We start from the raw sequence: 15,023 nt of genomic DNA, 5'->3' as shown, positions 1-15,023 counted from the left end.
TTTCGGCGTCTGTCAAATTGGGATATAAAAAATGAGTGCTTGATTGAGTGACATGGGTGTTTTTGATAATAGGCCGACTGTATTAAAGTTCTTATGGAAGCATGAATTATGTTCGTTTGCGCAGATGTAATTTTAAAAAGGCGGGCATTACACCAATTCAAAGCAAATTGAAGTGTGTGCTATAAAAGCGCTGTTTTATTCAATTTTCAATAAAAACAAAATTAAATTACAATGACAATCTTCTATTTCGATTTTCTTTTTCGCGGTACTTTTGTAGCTCATCTTTATATGCATTTAGCTGTTTTTCGTATTCGTCCTCTTCGTACTCCATGTCATTAATTGTAGCTCTTAACTCTTCTATTTTAGCGTTTAGATTTGTAATCTGTAAAAACGTGCACTTGCAATAATCAATTCAGAACACCATCACTTGTTAAATACCTGTAGCTTATACGGTAAAATTGCCGCTTCTTGTGCCTGCTTTAAACGAGTTTTGAAAGTGGCTTCGCGCTGAGTGCTATAAGATTCGAAATCATCTGTCAGCTCATTGCGTAGCTGTAATTCTTGCTCGAGTAACTCCCGTTTCAACAGTTGAATTTCCAGTTCCTTTTCTCCTAATTGTTCACGAAAAACGGCGGCTTCCTGCGACAGTTCTTGTTTAAGTCTGTTAAAAATAAATAAAGTAAATAAATTCGTGATGGACAAAGCTTAGACCTATGAAATACCTTTCATTCTCTAACAATAGACATTTACTGTCGATACGTGAGGACGGACTGCTGGTAGCTTGTGCCAAAAAGAAAGAATAACGTGTAGTTCGATTATTCTTCTGAGTTGGTTTTTTCTGAAGCACAATTTGTTTGGCAATCGAGGAAAAGTTCAACACATTGATGTTTTCATCGTAGTATTCTTCGGTGGGATAAAGATTCACAATCATAGTAAGCTTTTCCTTTCCGAGCAATGCGGATTGTATCAACATCGTAAGTTTGGAATCTCGCACCGGTACTAAATCTGCTAGTTTTTTCGATTTTTGATTTTTATGCACTGTTTCCAAACACCGACCGAGAACCATCAATGAGGTATTTATTTTTTGTGCCTCCTTCAACCGCTCTCCAAAGTTTCCGGTTTTCTTTAACCGTTCAGAACCGGCAAGATCGCAGAACTTATAGACGGAGTAATTTATATGTTGCGTGGCAAGGGAATAGGAAACAACAGTTATGGAAAATATGCTATGAGAGCGACTCGAATTGCTATTGACATCTGTTGAACCGTACGTAGCACTTTGAAGACCAAATTGAAGTATATTAAATGCATCTTCACTGCTACCAGCATATACACATGAGAGATCTTTTATATACGCATTGCCTTCATTTGACACAATTTTCATCGGCTTGCGTTTGCCAAATATTGATTCCTGGGCCAGCAGGTCAAAAACATTTTCGTTGTAAATTTCAACAAATGACACCCAAATAAAAACACTCACGTCCGTATCGTGTTTAGTTTGAAATGAATGTTCCTTTCTAATAATCGATTTCATTTTCGAATGGCAGCTGTTATTGAATTGAAGCATTTGTTTCATATTTTCCACTTTTTTCAATTCGTCGCAAATTGTATCATCGTCCAGAAAACTAACCATCGTTCTATCGATCCTCAAACTAGGATGAGGGGAAATGTTAGCAGCGTGTTCAACAAAAATTTGCTCGATTGCTCGGGGTACGATTCCGGGATTGCTATTCGTTCCCAGTAAGGTATAGGTTTTCCCGGAACCTGAAGTGCCATATGTTAAAAATGTTGCCCCTCGATCTCCAGTAATATTTTTGATAGCTGCTTTTATGCACTTTTCGTATACATCCGCTTGTGGTACCTGATCGTTAAATATTTCGCTAAACGTGTACTGTCTTTCAGCCGAATATTCGTCGACATTTCTGGCAACGAGCGTGTTTTCCTGAATTCTAAACGCTAATCGGTATGCTTGATTCTTCAAATAAGGTCTTAGCCGTAGGCAAACCTTCACAGTTTCACCGTCTTTTGTAGCATCTTGTGCGTTTTCACAATGATCAACCGAAACCGGAGAACTGCAACGCGACGGCGACGAAGACCGGGACGATGAATGTTGACTCTCATTCGACATCAAGACTTCCAGGTTGACTCGTGTGTTCGGCCGAGGTCGCATTCTGCGATCAATGCTGTTTTCTCTAGCATGCAAGAAAGAAGGTTGAGCTCGTTTCATTTCGCTTGTCTAGAAAACAGAAAAGAATATCCCAGTTGCTCAACTTACTACTGATGAAAACATGCATTAAATCTGGATTTGTCTTAGCGATGAAATAAGCTTTGTGTACTTGAAATCTGAATTACGGACGTATCATTACGATGAATTGTATAGAAATAGCTTTTATTCTGTATTATACCCAAAAAAGGATCATTGAGTGATCAAACATCTGATTGCATTATTGTTGAACTCTTAGCGAATGAAGTTGTGCATCCCTATCTCAACACCCTACAAACCGTAACACGTTTCGTTTTGGAACGTTATCTTTTTTTTTTGTTCGTAACCAAACGACTGGACACTTTAGAAAACGGCTTACTATTACATTTTGAATTTGTTAAACCTTCAAATTATGAAAAAAATAGTTGAAAAAACACAATTCAAAATTAAAATTTCTGTAAATCCAAGTATCAAACTATTCATATTTACACATACTTCGATATTAGTCTAGCTGCTTACTTACATTTGAAGCATTTGTTTCAATTCCAGTATCTGTTTGAAATATACAATTTCTAAACAATCTCAGTTTACAAAGAACAATGAAACAAAAAAAATTAACCGAAAGTTTTGTAACTAAATCCTAAACCGTCAACTGTTGAGTGAATACGAATTGAACTGAGATCCTTGTCAATAAACTGAGTACCAACGCGATCGTTTTTCGATGACTACACACTTATTTCAGTTTACCGAGAATTAAAGTTTTATGAGCACACAGAAAAATAAAGATCATACACTGAAAAGAACATAATGGTAGTTCTAACCTAAGACAGGACCTGACAAGTGTTAATCCACTTCGAGAACTAGTTTCGGACCAGCTCGTGATTGGTTGAAATTGACATAAACAAGTACAAGTTGTTTTTTTCCTTTATGGGATACTCTGGCCGAGGGGGTGGTTACAACGCTCCGCACTTTCCGTACCAGACGAACTAGGCTATGGTGCCCAAATGAACACTAGTAACGAAGGAGGAAACCGACCTATAATTGATAGGTTCCCTCCAGCATGTAACGAAAGATACGAATATCTTCTATTGCAAGTTCACCAGAGAGTTTGTCACTTGGGCAGGAAGTGTGTGCTTCACCCGGTAACCAGTCAATCATTGAGTCGTGCGTCTGTATCCTGCATAGCCACCAGACGGCCATGGCCACCAGACGGCTACCAAAATTGATTCAGTGACGGTTGTCAAATCCAATTTGGCAAAACAAAGTCGCCTGTATCTAAGTTAGCCGAGCGTTTTCATCTTCTCACATTTGCTGAAAATGTCAAAGATTTCAATGTGGAAAAATCCTGGTGGATACGGTTGTATCGTTTGAGTTTTATATCTGGCAGCGGTGAGGCAGTCGGTCACCAGAATGTTTGCCAGCCATATTTTTCCAAAATATTTCAAATGTTATACAATTGTTTTAGAATTATTGTTTATGTTATCAATGTTCAGAGAGATTTTTAAACATATTAAAATTGATTGTGCAATTTATCCTTGTAAAGTTTCACAACTATGCAGCAGATCATCAACTTGTCCATATTGCACTAACAGTTCTAAAAGTTCTGTGAAAAATTTCACATCGTCATGTAAAATGGAAGTAACTACACCAATTGTGCAACTTATAAACAAATTTCCAAATTGTATTGGACGCAAAATATGTCGAAATGATTATTAATCTCTTGGGAAAGAGAAATTCACAAAATGATGCACTCCTGAAGATAAAAATTGATACGCCGAATTATAACATTACTGTGAAAAAAAGTTTCTGTTAAGTCTGCATAGTATTTGCTTGCTCATGAAATTGAAGGTCAGTGTGAGTAGTTTTCTTCATTTCTAGAAAAACAATTATATGAAATCCAAAACTTACAAAAACGTTATGCAAGATTTATTTATTTGAAATAAAAACAAAACTTACAAAGATGAGAATATTATCATAAATGTTGCGGAAATACAACATTACATACGCAATGAAAACAAAACTCAATCAGAACAATTGTGTTTGGTTTTCATCGTGCTGAAATAATTAGCAGATCTGACATCACTTTTGAACGAAAAGTTAAGTTCATTGAAGTTACTCTCATGATACTGTTTGTGCAACTTGTTTGTAAAACTCCAACACATGGGCTTGCCAAAATAATACCTACAGTGCGTATCACAAATGTCGGGCCCGTTAAGAATCTTTATACTGTATTGTTACCTATAATTCAACTAGTTTGTTTAAAATAAAAACGTATAATATTTCTCTCTGAAATATTCACATGTTAATGTATACCGTTATTTAAATAATATAAATCATTACGTTGCGTGAACCATTTTCTATTCAACTCACTGTTACCATCGATGCCATATTAAAAAAATTGAAGAAAAATTCATTTCGAGATTTTTCAGGTTCAATAAAACATTAGTTCGATCAAAACCGTCTGGAAATTTTAAGTATGCTTGAATATACGTATTTTAAACACCATTCCGATGATTCTCTTTAAAAATAACAGATTGTTATTTTCACAGAAGTTGGTGTACAATCATCAAAACACGTGATTTCAAAGGCGCTTGAAAATTTCATGCGTACGAATACATGTTTCACCATCAAAAAGTAGTTCGTTGACGATTTTTCATTTACAAAAACTCAAAAGATCAATTCTACAATATGTAGCATTATCATTTTTCATGTGCACGTTATTTTACAAGATCCATGTTTGTGTTAAGAAAAGTTGTATTGAAAATCAGATGTGAAACTTATTTATTAGAACTTAGGTTTGTTATGTTTTTGTAAACGTCATTCGATTTCTTGTTTACAGTAGGTAGTAGTTTTCACTAGTTTCACAATTGTTTTTTCGCTGATTTTATGACTGCCTCTGTTATGGGATCGACGCATGAGTTTTGTATCAGTTACACAATAATTGTGAATAAATGTTAATAACGGAAGAACTTGAAGATATGTTTCACAACACAGAAAATTGCGCTTTTTACATAACACAACAGTTACAAGAATAGTAAAATAAACTTACTTGATTTGCACAATCAGTAGAAAAATACAGGACAGCAACTTAACATGCTACTTGGGTTATTCTTTTACCATATCGTAACTTATCAGAAGTTAGGTAATTACATAAAATACCTATTTTTCTTCATTTTCTTGCGACATTCCAGGTTTTTTTTCCTTGGCCTTAAATCACAGACTAACAGACAGGACACTCAAATTAGATTCTTCAATCATTTTAACGGTCATTTCGAATATTCCTTTATTTGGGACAGTACTCACATTTGTCATGATGACGCCACGTTACCCTATCAAAAACATCCTGTCTGTCATCTAGACTGTGTTTATTTTTTTTCATTTACCAACAGAGTTGCCATTCATACAGAATTACCTGTAATGTATTGATTTGTATACGTCCATGTGAATTTCATGCAGGATACAGATTTAATACATATTGCCAAAACTATATACATAATTGTGCCTACTTCTCATCCTCCAACGCAAGACAAAATCGAACCCGTTTTGTTACAATATTTACTTGCTTCTAGTCTGCCGCCACTTAATTTCGGGTGAAAACTACCAAAAAAATAAAAAATAGAGTAGATGAACAACGTTGAGTCAAATAAATGGTTACCTTCCAACATCGCGAAAAAGTTAAATATATTATCAACGTATTCCAATAATTTATTGTGACGATTCTTTATCAAATATTTTGATGAAATCAGGCATCCCTGCAAGCAGCTGATCGGTGTTGACAAACGAGGGGAAACCAACTAGTAAAAAAAAACTTTTACATAACACAAGGGGTGTACAGATAGTAAATAGTTCGCGCAGTACAATATAGGTGGAGCTAGTGTATCACGAAAAATCATTTTTTATAAGCATTTTCTCATACTGTCATGTCTGTTAGTCTGTGCTTAAATCTTCGATGATAATCTTTTATTTTAACAGTCTCGTTTCTCGCCAAGAAAATAAAATAAAATCAGGTGTTAGTGAGCTTGTTAAATTATATAATGTAAGGATGCGAATTTAACACTAGATTGCCCAGGAAAGTCACAATATGTACACAATGGAAGGATTGCTTAAAATTCTGTGATCTTTTTTTATTCTATATTTAACGATATATGCACTAAGGCACACTGCACTAGCTTTTAGTTATTCTGTCACAGTTTTTTTTAATACACTGAAAGAAAACGCCAAAGTTCATTCAATGCGATAAATAACTGAGAATTCCGACTATTGAATGATATAACAATCTGCATGATCATATGATCAATATTCAGTGAGGTTCACTTCTAATATGTGTGATTGCCATTCATATATTATATGACTGTCAGTTACGTTTGAAATGTTTGTAAACTGTGTGTTAATCATCATGAATCAGACTGAATGTATGTTACCCATTGTCATTTAATCCCTGAGAAGAGTTTATTCTTAATAATGAATTATAGAACAGTTCGAATAATTTTATGATGAGCGGAAAATGAGTTTCATACTCATTTCTTTTGATTTTCTTCCATCATTTATAGGATTAGCATAAATATATGGAATTGTATTACAACTGTATGTAATATTGATAGAATCGAAATGAATTGGTTATATCACAGATAACAGATATACAGGCTCGAACAAAAATTTTCAAAATCCTGTGTAAATTTAAAATTTGCTATACGTTGGAAACACTATTGCCACCTACTCGACTGTTCGCCGCGATCTTTCAAAACGTTCCACTACGTTCCGGAACGATAACAAAATCCTCCTGCCTGTTGTAGAAATATTCCAACTACAACAATTTTAACACTTATCACACGATTTCCCTAAGTGTTAAAGACAATTTTATTACCATGTCGCATAAATCACACGAGAATTCGATCGGAATAAAACAAAAATAAACTTGTCATTTTAACCAACAGCAAAACAAAAATCTAGCGAGAAGTGAATGTTGCACCCAAAGTTGTGGCTCAAGTGAAAGCGGCACCCAAATAGTGGTGACACCTCGTGTCGATAGTGGTGACATCTGCAAGTGTTCGCCATGCTGATTGAGCAAATTTTACACACAGTTCATATGTGAGCCTGTATATCTGTTATCTGTGGTTATATGATATTCCCGTAACAAAAATCTTTCCATGCATGTATTATTTTCATTTTGCAGTGTTTCATACAATCGAACCCAGAAGAATTTCTTCTTTCGAAATTTAAATGAAACTTTGATGATTCGCGATGTTGAAGGAAAAAGCATGATTTTATTATTAATTATCAGTGCGTTTCCTCCAATTGTGAAAATATTTTTGGATAAGTTGTCAGAAAAGTCAATGACAGAATGTAAACAAAACGCGTTTTTAACCGAACTTTTACGTTTAAGGTTTTTATTTAATACGTATTGTGGTGGTGATATGAAGTCAGTGATTAAGAATGGTGCTCGATGGAAATATTGGAAAACCTGGTGTCAGAGTACTTTGGTGAGTATTCAGTGAAGTAAGAGTCTGTAGTAGACTTAGAATTCACGTAATATAAGGGCAGTTTCTGCTTTAGACAAACAATTATTGTGGTCAATTCTATTTTTCTAGGATTGAATATCGCCCCCCTGATTTAATAAATTCAAAGCCTTTTTGAATCCGTACATCAATTATATTTTCATCATTTTTATCAATTATATTTTATTTGTATCTACTATCTTTAAACAATCAGTTTGATAAGAGAAGAAGGAAAAGTACAAACGTACACTACTACGTACGTATTGTCACTGTGCTTGTGTAATCGGTGCGGGACAAACATCAAATGTCCGCCAGTGAAGACGAAGATGGTGCTGCTGGAGGCCCAGCTGGAGGTACAGTTGCTGCTGCTGCTACGCCATCCACGTTTGCAATCGAACCATTCGACAAAAATAAATCGAAATGGTCCCGCTGGGTGAAACGATTTGAACGAGCGCTGGAGATTTTTGGCATTGGACGACCAAAGAGGAAGAGTATGCTGCTTCACTTTATGGGGATTGAAACCTACAATGTACTTTGCGACCATTTGTCACCTGACGATCCTGAAGATAGAACGTATGCCGAAATAGTTACGTTGCTAGAACAGTATTTCGATCCGGAACCATTGGAGATGGTTGAGCTGTGGAAATTTCGCCAACGGATGCAGCGAGATGGTGAAACCGTGGCGGACTATGTAACGGCGTTGCAGCGGGATGCGAAATATTGTGGTTTTGGAGACTATTTACAAAATGGATTACGGAACCAGCTGGTGTTTGGTCTACACAACCAGCGAATTCGAACCCGGTTGATTGAAGAGAAGGGCCTGACATTTGAAAGAGCTAAACAGATTGCGCTTTCTATGGAGGCTTCTGGTGAAGGTGCAGAAGTTCTGAACCGACGGATGCAAGAAGTCCACTTGGTAGATAAGAGGAAACCAAGAAGAGACGCAGCTACTACTCCAGCTGCTAAGGTAACTAATCCCACTAACAAGTGTATGTGTTTCCGTTGCGGAAGTGAGGCACATTTGGCTGACAAGTGTGAGCACAAAAATAAAATTTGCGGCCTGTGTAAGAAAAAAGGGCACTTGAAACGGGTGTGCCTCAGCTCCAGTGCTAAATACCGACAACTCGATGATAATAAGAACAGGTCAAAGAAACATGCAACGAATCTTGTAGAAAATAATGAAGGGTCGGGAACAGAATGCTCAGACGAAGATGGTGTTTATGTACTTGATGTCTGTAAAGTGGGAAATAAGTTCGATAATTTGTCGAAGATTTATCTTAGGATTAAAGTAGAAAAATCTATAATTAAGTTTGAGGTGGACAGTGGTTCACCAGTATCGTTGATCAGCAGCACTGATAAGGACAAGTATTTGAGCAATTTATCATTACAACCGACGGATATCGAGTTGCGAAGTTATTGTGGGAACAAAATCGGGGTTCTCGGTGTTATCGAAACAAAAGTGCTGTACGGAGACAAAGATAATCATTTGCGTTTGTTCGTAGTTGAGGGTAAACGACATCCGTTGCTAGGGCGCGAATGGATGCGATCTTTAAGTTTGGACTGGAATGATATTCTGGGGGGTTCGGTGAACTCTGTTGACAAAATTACGTTACATCCTCCTCGTCCGACAGCGGTCAAAAGATTGATAGATGAATTTTCCTCTGTTTTCGACAACTCGATTGGCAAAATCGAGGGCATTCAAGCTGCGTTACATTTAAAAGCAAATTCAAAACCTGTGTTCCTTAAGGCTCGCACACTACCATTTTCGATCCGTGATGCTGTAGAAAAGGAAATTAAAACGTTGGTTGAAAGTGGCGTCCTACTGAAGGTTGATCGAAGTGAGTGGGCTACACCGGTCGTTCCGGTTATGAAATCTGGTGGAAAAATTCGTTTGTGCGGTGACTACAAGCTCACACTCAACAAAAGTTTGCTGATCGATGAACATCCCTTACCAACCATCAACGAAATGTTTGCTAACATGGCTGGAGGACAAAAATTTTCCAAATTGGACTTGTCTCAAGCTTATATGCAGATGTCTGTCAAACAAGAGGATCAATTTATGCTAACTTTGAACACACACCTGGGTCTCTTTCAACCAACGAGGTTGATGTATGGAGTGGCATCTGCTCCTGCTATCTTTCAGAGACAGATATCTCAGATTCTGCAGGGAATACCGGGAGTTACAGTTTTCCTCGACGATGTGAAAGTTACCGGCCCCGATGATGAAACACATTTGCGTCGGCTGCGGGAAGTTTTGAGGAGATTACATGAACACAATATGCGTGTGAATGCATCGAAATGCGAATTTTTCTCGGATAGTATTGAGTACTGTGGATATGTTATCGATCGACAAGGAATTCACAAGATGCAGAAAAAGATTGATGCTATCCAGATGATGCCGCGTCCAGAGAATCGCGAACAAGTTCGTGCTTTCTTAGGTCTAGTGAACTACTACGGTAGATTCATGAGGAATCTGAGTACGAAACTATACCCAATCAACAACCTGTTGAAAGACAAAACCCCATTTGTGTGGACAACAGCTTGTGAAGAAGCTTTTTTATGGGTGAAAAGAGAGATGCAGTCCGAAAGTTTGCTTGTACACTATGACGTGAACCTACCGTTGTTGTTAGCTACAGATGCCTCACCATACGGTGTCGGGGCGGTACTGAGTCATCTTTATCCTGATGGTAGCGAGCGTCCCATCCAGTATGCCTCGCAGACGCTCAACGCTACTCAGCAAAGATACAGTCAGATCGACAAAGAAGCGTACGCAATTATCTTCGGAGTGCGTAAATTCTATCAATATCTTTTTGGACGAAAGTTTGTCTTGATTACCGACAATAAACCGGTAGTACAAATATTTTCACCAAGCAAAGGCCTGCCAACACTCTGTGCATTGCGTATGCAGCATTACGCCGTTTTCCTCGAGTCATTCGACTTCGAAATTCATTACCGTGCCTCAAAGGACCATGGAAACGCAGATGGAATGTCTCGTCTTCCGGTTCCTGATAGGAGCAATCGCAATGTGGTAGAGGAAGTTGATATTGTTGAAATCAATCAAATCGAAACACTTCCGGTAAACACAAAAGAGCTAGGAGAGTATACTATGGCGGATAAGAGTGTCAAAGAGTTGATCCAAGCCTTGAAGGCAGGTAGAGCTATACAGGGTTGCCACAGGTTTGGAATCGAACAAAACGAATTTGGAATGCAAGGTTCGTGTTTAATGCGGGGGATTCGAGTTTATGTGCCCCCATCTCTCCGAGGTCGTGTTCTCAACGAGTTACACTCTGGTCATTTTGGAATATCTCGAATGAAGTCACTGGCCAGATCTTACTGCTGGTGGGAAAACATTGACCGAGACATAGAGGAGATAGCTCGGAACTGTGTGGACTGTGCTCGTGCTAAAGCAAGTCCAGCTAAAGTGCAAATTCACTGCTGGGAACAACCTTCTGAACCATTCCAGAGGATTCATGCTGACTTTGCCGGACCGTTTATGGGACTGTATTTCCTTGTTATCGTAGATGCACATAGCAAGTGGCCGGAAATAAAAATCATTCCGGACTTGACAACCTCAACTACTATCGAAAAGATGAGGGAGTATTTCGCTACTTTTGGATTACCATCGATTTTAGTTACGGATCGAGGAACACAATTCACGTCGGATCAGTTTCAGCACTTCCTGAAGAAAAATGGTATCGTGCACAAAATGGGAGCACCGTACCATCCCGCAACAAACGGACAGGCGGAGCGTTATGTTCAAACGTTCAAGGACAAAATCAAAGCACTAAAGTGTTCACGATCTGACGTTCAAAAGGAATTACAACAGATGCTGATGGCCTATCGGAGAACCCCGCACCCTGCTACAGGAAAAAGCCCATCCTTGATAGTTTTTGGACGACAAATCAAATCTAGGATTGATCTAATGATTCCCAGTGAACAAACATTGAGCAATTTTTCTCGAGAGGGAGACAAACCGGTACGTTCGTTTTCGGTTAACGATAGAATTGCTGCACGAGATTATACATCTCTTTCGGAGAAGTGGAGATTCGGTGTTGTTGTAGAAAAAGTAGGAAAACTTCACTACATGGTCCAGTTAGATGACGGCAGAATGTGGAAACGCCATATTGACCAACTCAGACAAGGACCCATTCTTCAAGAGAGGCATCCAGAAATTCGAAACACTACTCATATTCAGCGGTCCCGTAACAGTTCAAGCCCATCACGTTATTATAAGTTTCCCGATCCAGTAAAAGTAGAACTTGAGGATACTGATGATGATGTTGCTCGGAATACAGAATCTCCTACCGAATCCGATCACATCGGACAAAATACACCCCTCAGTGCTGCAATAAATGATACAGGTACAGAACCGAGTCTTATAGATAAGCATGTAGTAGATCCACAGACTAACAGACATGACAGTATGAGTAAATTCTTATAAAAATAATTTTTCGTGACGCACTAGTTCCATCTATATCGTACTGCGCGAACTATTTACTATCTGTACACCCCTTGTGTTATGTACAAGTTTTTTTACTAGTTGGTTTCCCCTCGTTTGTCAACACCGATCAGCTGCTTGCAGGGATGCCTGATTTCATCCAAATATTTGAAAATGAATAGTCGCAATAAATTATTGGATTACGTTGATAATATATTCAACTTTTTCGCGATGTTGGAAGATAACCATTTATTTGACTCAGCGTTGTTCATCTAGACTATTTTTTATTGTGTTGGTAGTTTTCACCCGAAATTAAGTGGCGGCAGACCAGAAGCAAGTAAATATTGTAACAAAACGGGTTCGAGTTTGTATTGCGTTGGAGGATGAGAAGTAGGCACAATTATGTATATAGTTTTGGCAATATGTATTAAATCTGTATCCTGTATGAAATTCGCATGGACGTATACAAAACAATACATTACAGGTAATTTTGTATAATTGGCAACTCTGTTGGTAAATGAAAAAAATAAACACAGTCTAGATGACAGACAGGATGTTTTTGATAGGGTAACGTGGCGCCATCATGACACATGTGAGCACTGTCCCAAATAAAGGAATATTCGAAATGACCGTTAAAATGATTGAAGAATCTAATTTGAGTGTCCTGTCTGTTAGTCTGTGGTAGATCCTAAGCTATTAACTGAACCCGCAAGGGGCTCTGTTCGAAGATCTTTTAGAGATAGGAAACCCCCACGTCGATTGAACTTGTAATGTGGTTTAACTAATCTACTAACTCCAAATTTGTGTGACAAAACATGGGACTGAATTCTTTCTAAGGGGGGGAGAAATGTTATGATATGCCTTACCTACATACACAACCCTTGTATTTAGTTTCTTTGCCTGGTGTATACCGACCTGTATTTCTAACTATGTCATTACTGTCAGAAGAGAATAATAAAAAGTCAATCATTGTTGTGAATTAGTAGAGAATAGACGTCGTTTTATTTCTCTCGTGATTCGGCCAATCCCTGCGTTTACGACAGCTATGTCTTCTTGAAGTACTACGGAGTCGAGATTCGAGGCGATTGGGCGAAAAATCTTCAGATCATCAGCATAGAACAATTTTCCAGACTTTATGCGATTACAAAGATCGTTTATGAATAAAATAAATATAAGCGGTCCCAGGTGACTTCCTTGAGGAACACCAGTAGGTATTTCGAGCTTATTTGAAAGTATGGTATCAATCTTGACGAAAGCGGATCGACCAGAAAGATATGAATCCAGCCATCTAGTTAACCATGGGGGGAATCCAAGTCGTTGCAACTTTAGGATGACAACATTATGTGGTACTTTATCGAATGCTTTAGAAAAGTCGAAATATATCGCATCAATTTGTTGGTATTTCTCGATGGTGGGAATCAAGCTGTTTGTGTATGATAACAAATTCGACGTTGTTGATCGTTTTTTCACAAACCCGTGTTGACAATCAGCAATGATTTGAGACGCTTTAGAGTACATCGCGTCGTAAACAAATTTTTCCAGTACTTTAGCTAGACAGTTCAAAATCGAGATCCCTCTGTAATTTTCAATATTATGAGTGTTTCCATTCTTATGTATTGGAACTATAGCAGCGACTTTCCAAGCACTAGGAAAAGTATGTTCGATTATTGATCGGTTGAAAATCATATTAACTGGTACAGCTAATGATCGGGCACAACGTTTTAAAAACACTGGCGGTAGACGATCCGGTCCTGGACCTTTCGTTGAATCTAAACTGGATAGTGCTTCCATGACTTCAGTTTCACCTTTATTCAAGAGAGGTAGGTTAACACTGTACGATTCCAAACTATCAATATATTCCTGCGACGGATTGACAGGGGAACTGTTGAATACACCACGGAAATAATCGGCAAATAAATTAACGGCCTCAGATGCAGAGTGAGCGCTTACATCTTTGAGAAAAACATTCACGGGAATGCCACCAGAACGTTTCCTGCTCTTTACATATGTCCAGAAAGTTGAGGGATTATTTCGAAGACTATTCTCGATACGGTTAAGATAATCACGGAAGGCATTATTTCTAGCGGTTTCATATTGCAGTTCAAATTGTCGAAGAACAATTTTGTTGTCTTCAGTCTTGTAACGATAATAGTGTTTGCGTTGTTTTCGTAACATGTAATCATGGAAACTTGTAATCCACTTTGTTTCTAACTCGTTTTTTAGGAACTCTGCTATGTAAAATTCTATGTATTGTATCATAAAACAATGAAACCGCATGGTCCAAATCGTTACCACCAAGCATAGCTTGCCAATTGACAGCTTCGATATCTGCTGATATATCATCCATATCGCAACGATTAAAATCAAAGTCGAGATCGTCGTAAGTTTCAGAGAAAACAATATTCTCATTCAGATGCTTTTCATACCTTAAAACAAAAGGTTTATGGTGGGGGTCGACTTTAAGTATGGATGTCGGAGCCTCAAATAATTCTACAAAATCCGTGTTATTAACAAATGCTAAATCCAGGATTCGTCCATTCATATTCGAAAGTGAGCAGATTTGATAAAGACCTCCTGCTATCATCGTTTCCATAATCGATATTTCTTGTTCAGATGAAGCGTTTTCAGGTAGATAAGATTTTAGATCATGATCAAAAGTCCATCGCAGATGAGGAAGATTATAATCACCTAAAACGAGTACACGGTCCATACTATTCGCAATGTCAAGGACTTGCTGAACTGCAGAGGCGTGAGAACTGTAAAGATCTGGGTCACTATTAGGCCTTAAATATATACAACAGATGTATAGCGATAGATTTGGTAGCGAGACACGTACGGTAGTTTGTTCTAGGTGTTCAAATCCGTGCATTTTTATTGCGATCCCAGTCAA

At 37.9% G+C, this 15,023-nt stretch overlaps 2 protein-coding genes across 2 annotated transcripts; one reads left to right on the top strand and one right to left on the bottom strand.

Moving 5' to 3' along the window:
• Positions 1-167: 167 nt before the first annotated feature.
• On the bottom strand, positions 168-2,864 carry LOC131436398 (kinesin-like protein subito). Its single transcript, XM_058605105.1, has 4 exons — positions 2,724-2,864; positions 723-2,233; positions 439-661; positions 168-382 (listed from the first exon to the last, which is right to left on the bottom strand). The coding sequence occupies exons 2-4, from the start codon at positions 2,222-2,224 to the stop codon at positions 227-229; spliced, it is 1,881 nt and encodes a 626-aa protein (XP_058461088.1). The 5' UTR covers positions 2,225-2,233; positions 2,724-2,864; the 3' UTR covers positions 168-226.
• A 5,135-nt stretch (positions 2,865-7,999) lies between these two features.
• LOC131434101 (uncharacterized protein K02A2.6-like) lies at positions 8,000-14,914 on the top strand. Its single transcript, XM_058600747.1, has 2 exons — positions 8,000-12,056; positions 14,802-14,914. The coding sequence occupies exons 1-2, from the start codon at positions 8,000-8,002 to the stop codon at positions 14,912-14,914; spliced, it is 4,170 nt and encodes a 1,389-aa protein (XP_058456730.1).
• Positions 14,915-15,023: the final 109 nt, after the last annotated feature.

This window comes from Malaya genurostris, chromosome 3 (assembly GCF_030247185.1).
Source record: "Malaya genurostris strain Urasoe2022 chromosome 3, Malgen_1.1, whole genome shotgun sequence".
NCBI classification, from domain to species: domain Eukaryota; kingdom Metazoa; phylum Arthropoda; class Insecta; order Diptera; family Culicidae; genus Malaya; species Malaya genurostris.
This window is presented reverse-complemented; position numbering and strand designations above follow the sequence as displayed.

Excerpts from the sequence above, each read along its gene's own strand:
- LOC131436398 (XM_058605105.1), bottom strand. The coding sequence starts at position 2,224 with ATGAAACGAGCTCAACCTTCTTTCTTGCATGCTAGAGAAAACAGCATT. Across the intron at positions 662-722 it reads CTATTGTTAGAGAATGAAAG|ACTTAAACAAGAACTGTCGC; the intron begins GTATTTCATAGG and ends TATTTTTAACAG. Across the intron at positions 383-438 it reads TTTTACCGTATAAGCTACAG|ATTACAAATCTAAACGCTAA; the intron begins GTATTTAACAAG and ends ACGTTTTTACAG.
- LOC131434101 (XM_058600747.1), top strand. The coding sequence starts at position 8,000 with ATGTCCGCCAGTGAAGACGAAGATGGTGCTGCTGGAGGCCCAGCTGGA. Across the intron at positions 12,057-14,801 it reads TGCTGCAATAAATGATACAG|ATGAGGAAGATTATAATCAC; the intron begins GTACAGAACCGA and ends AGTCCATCGCAG.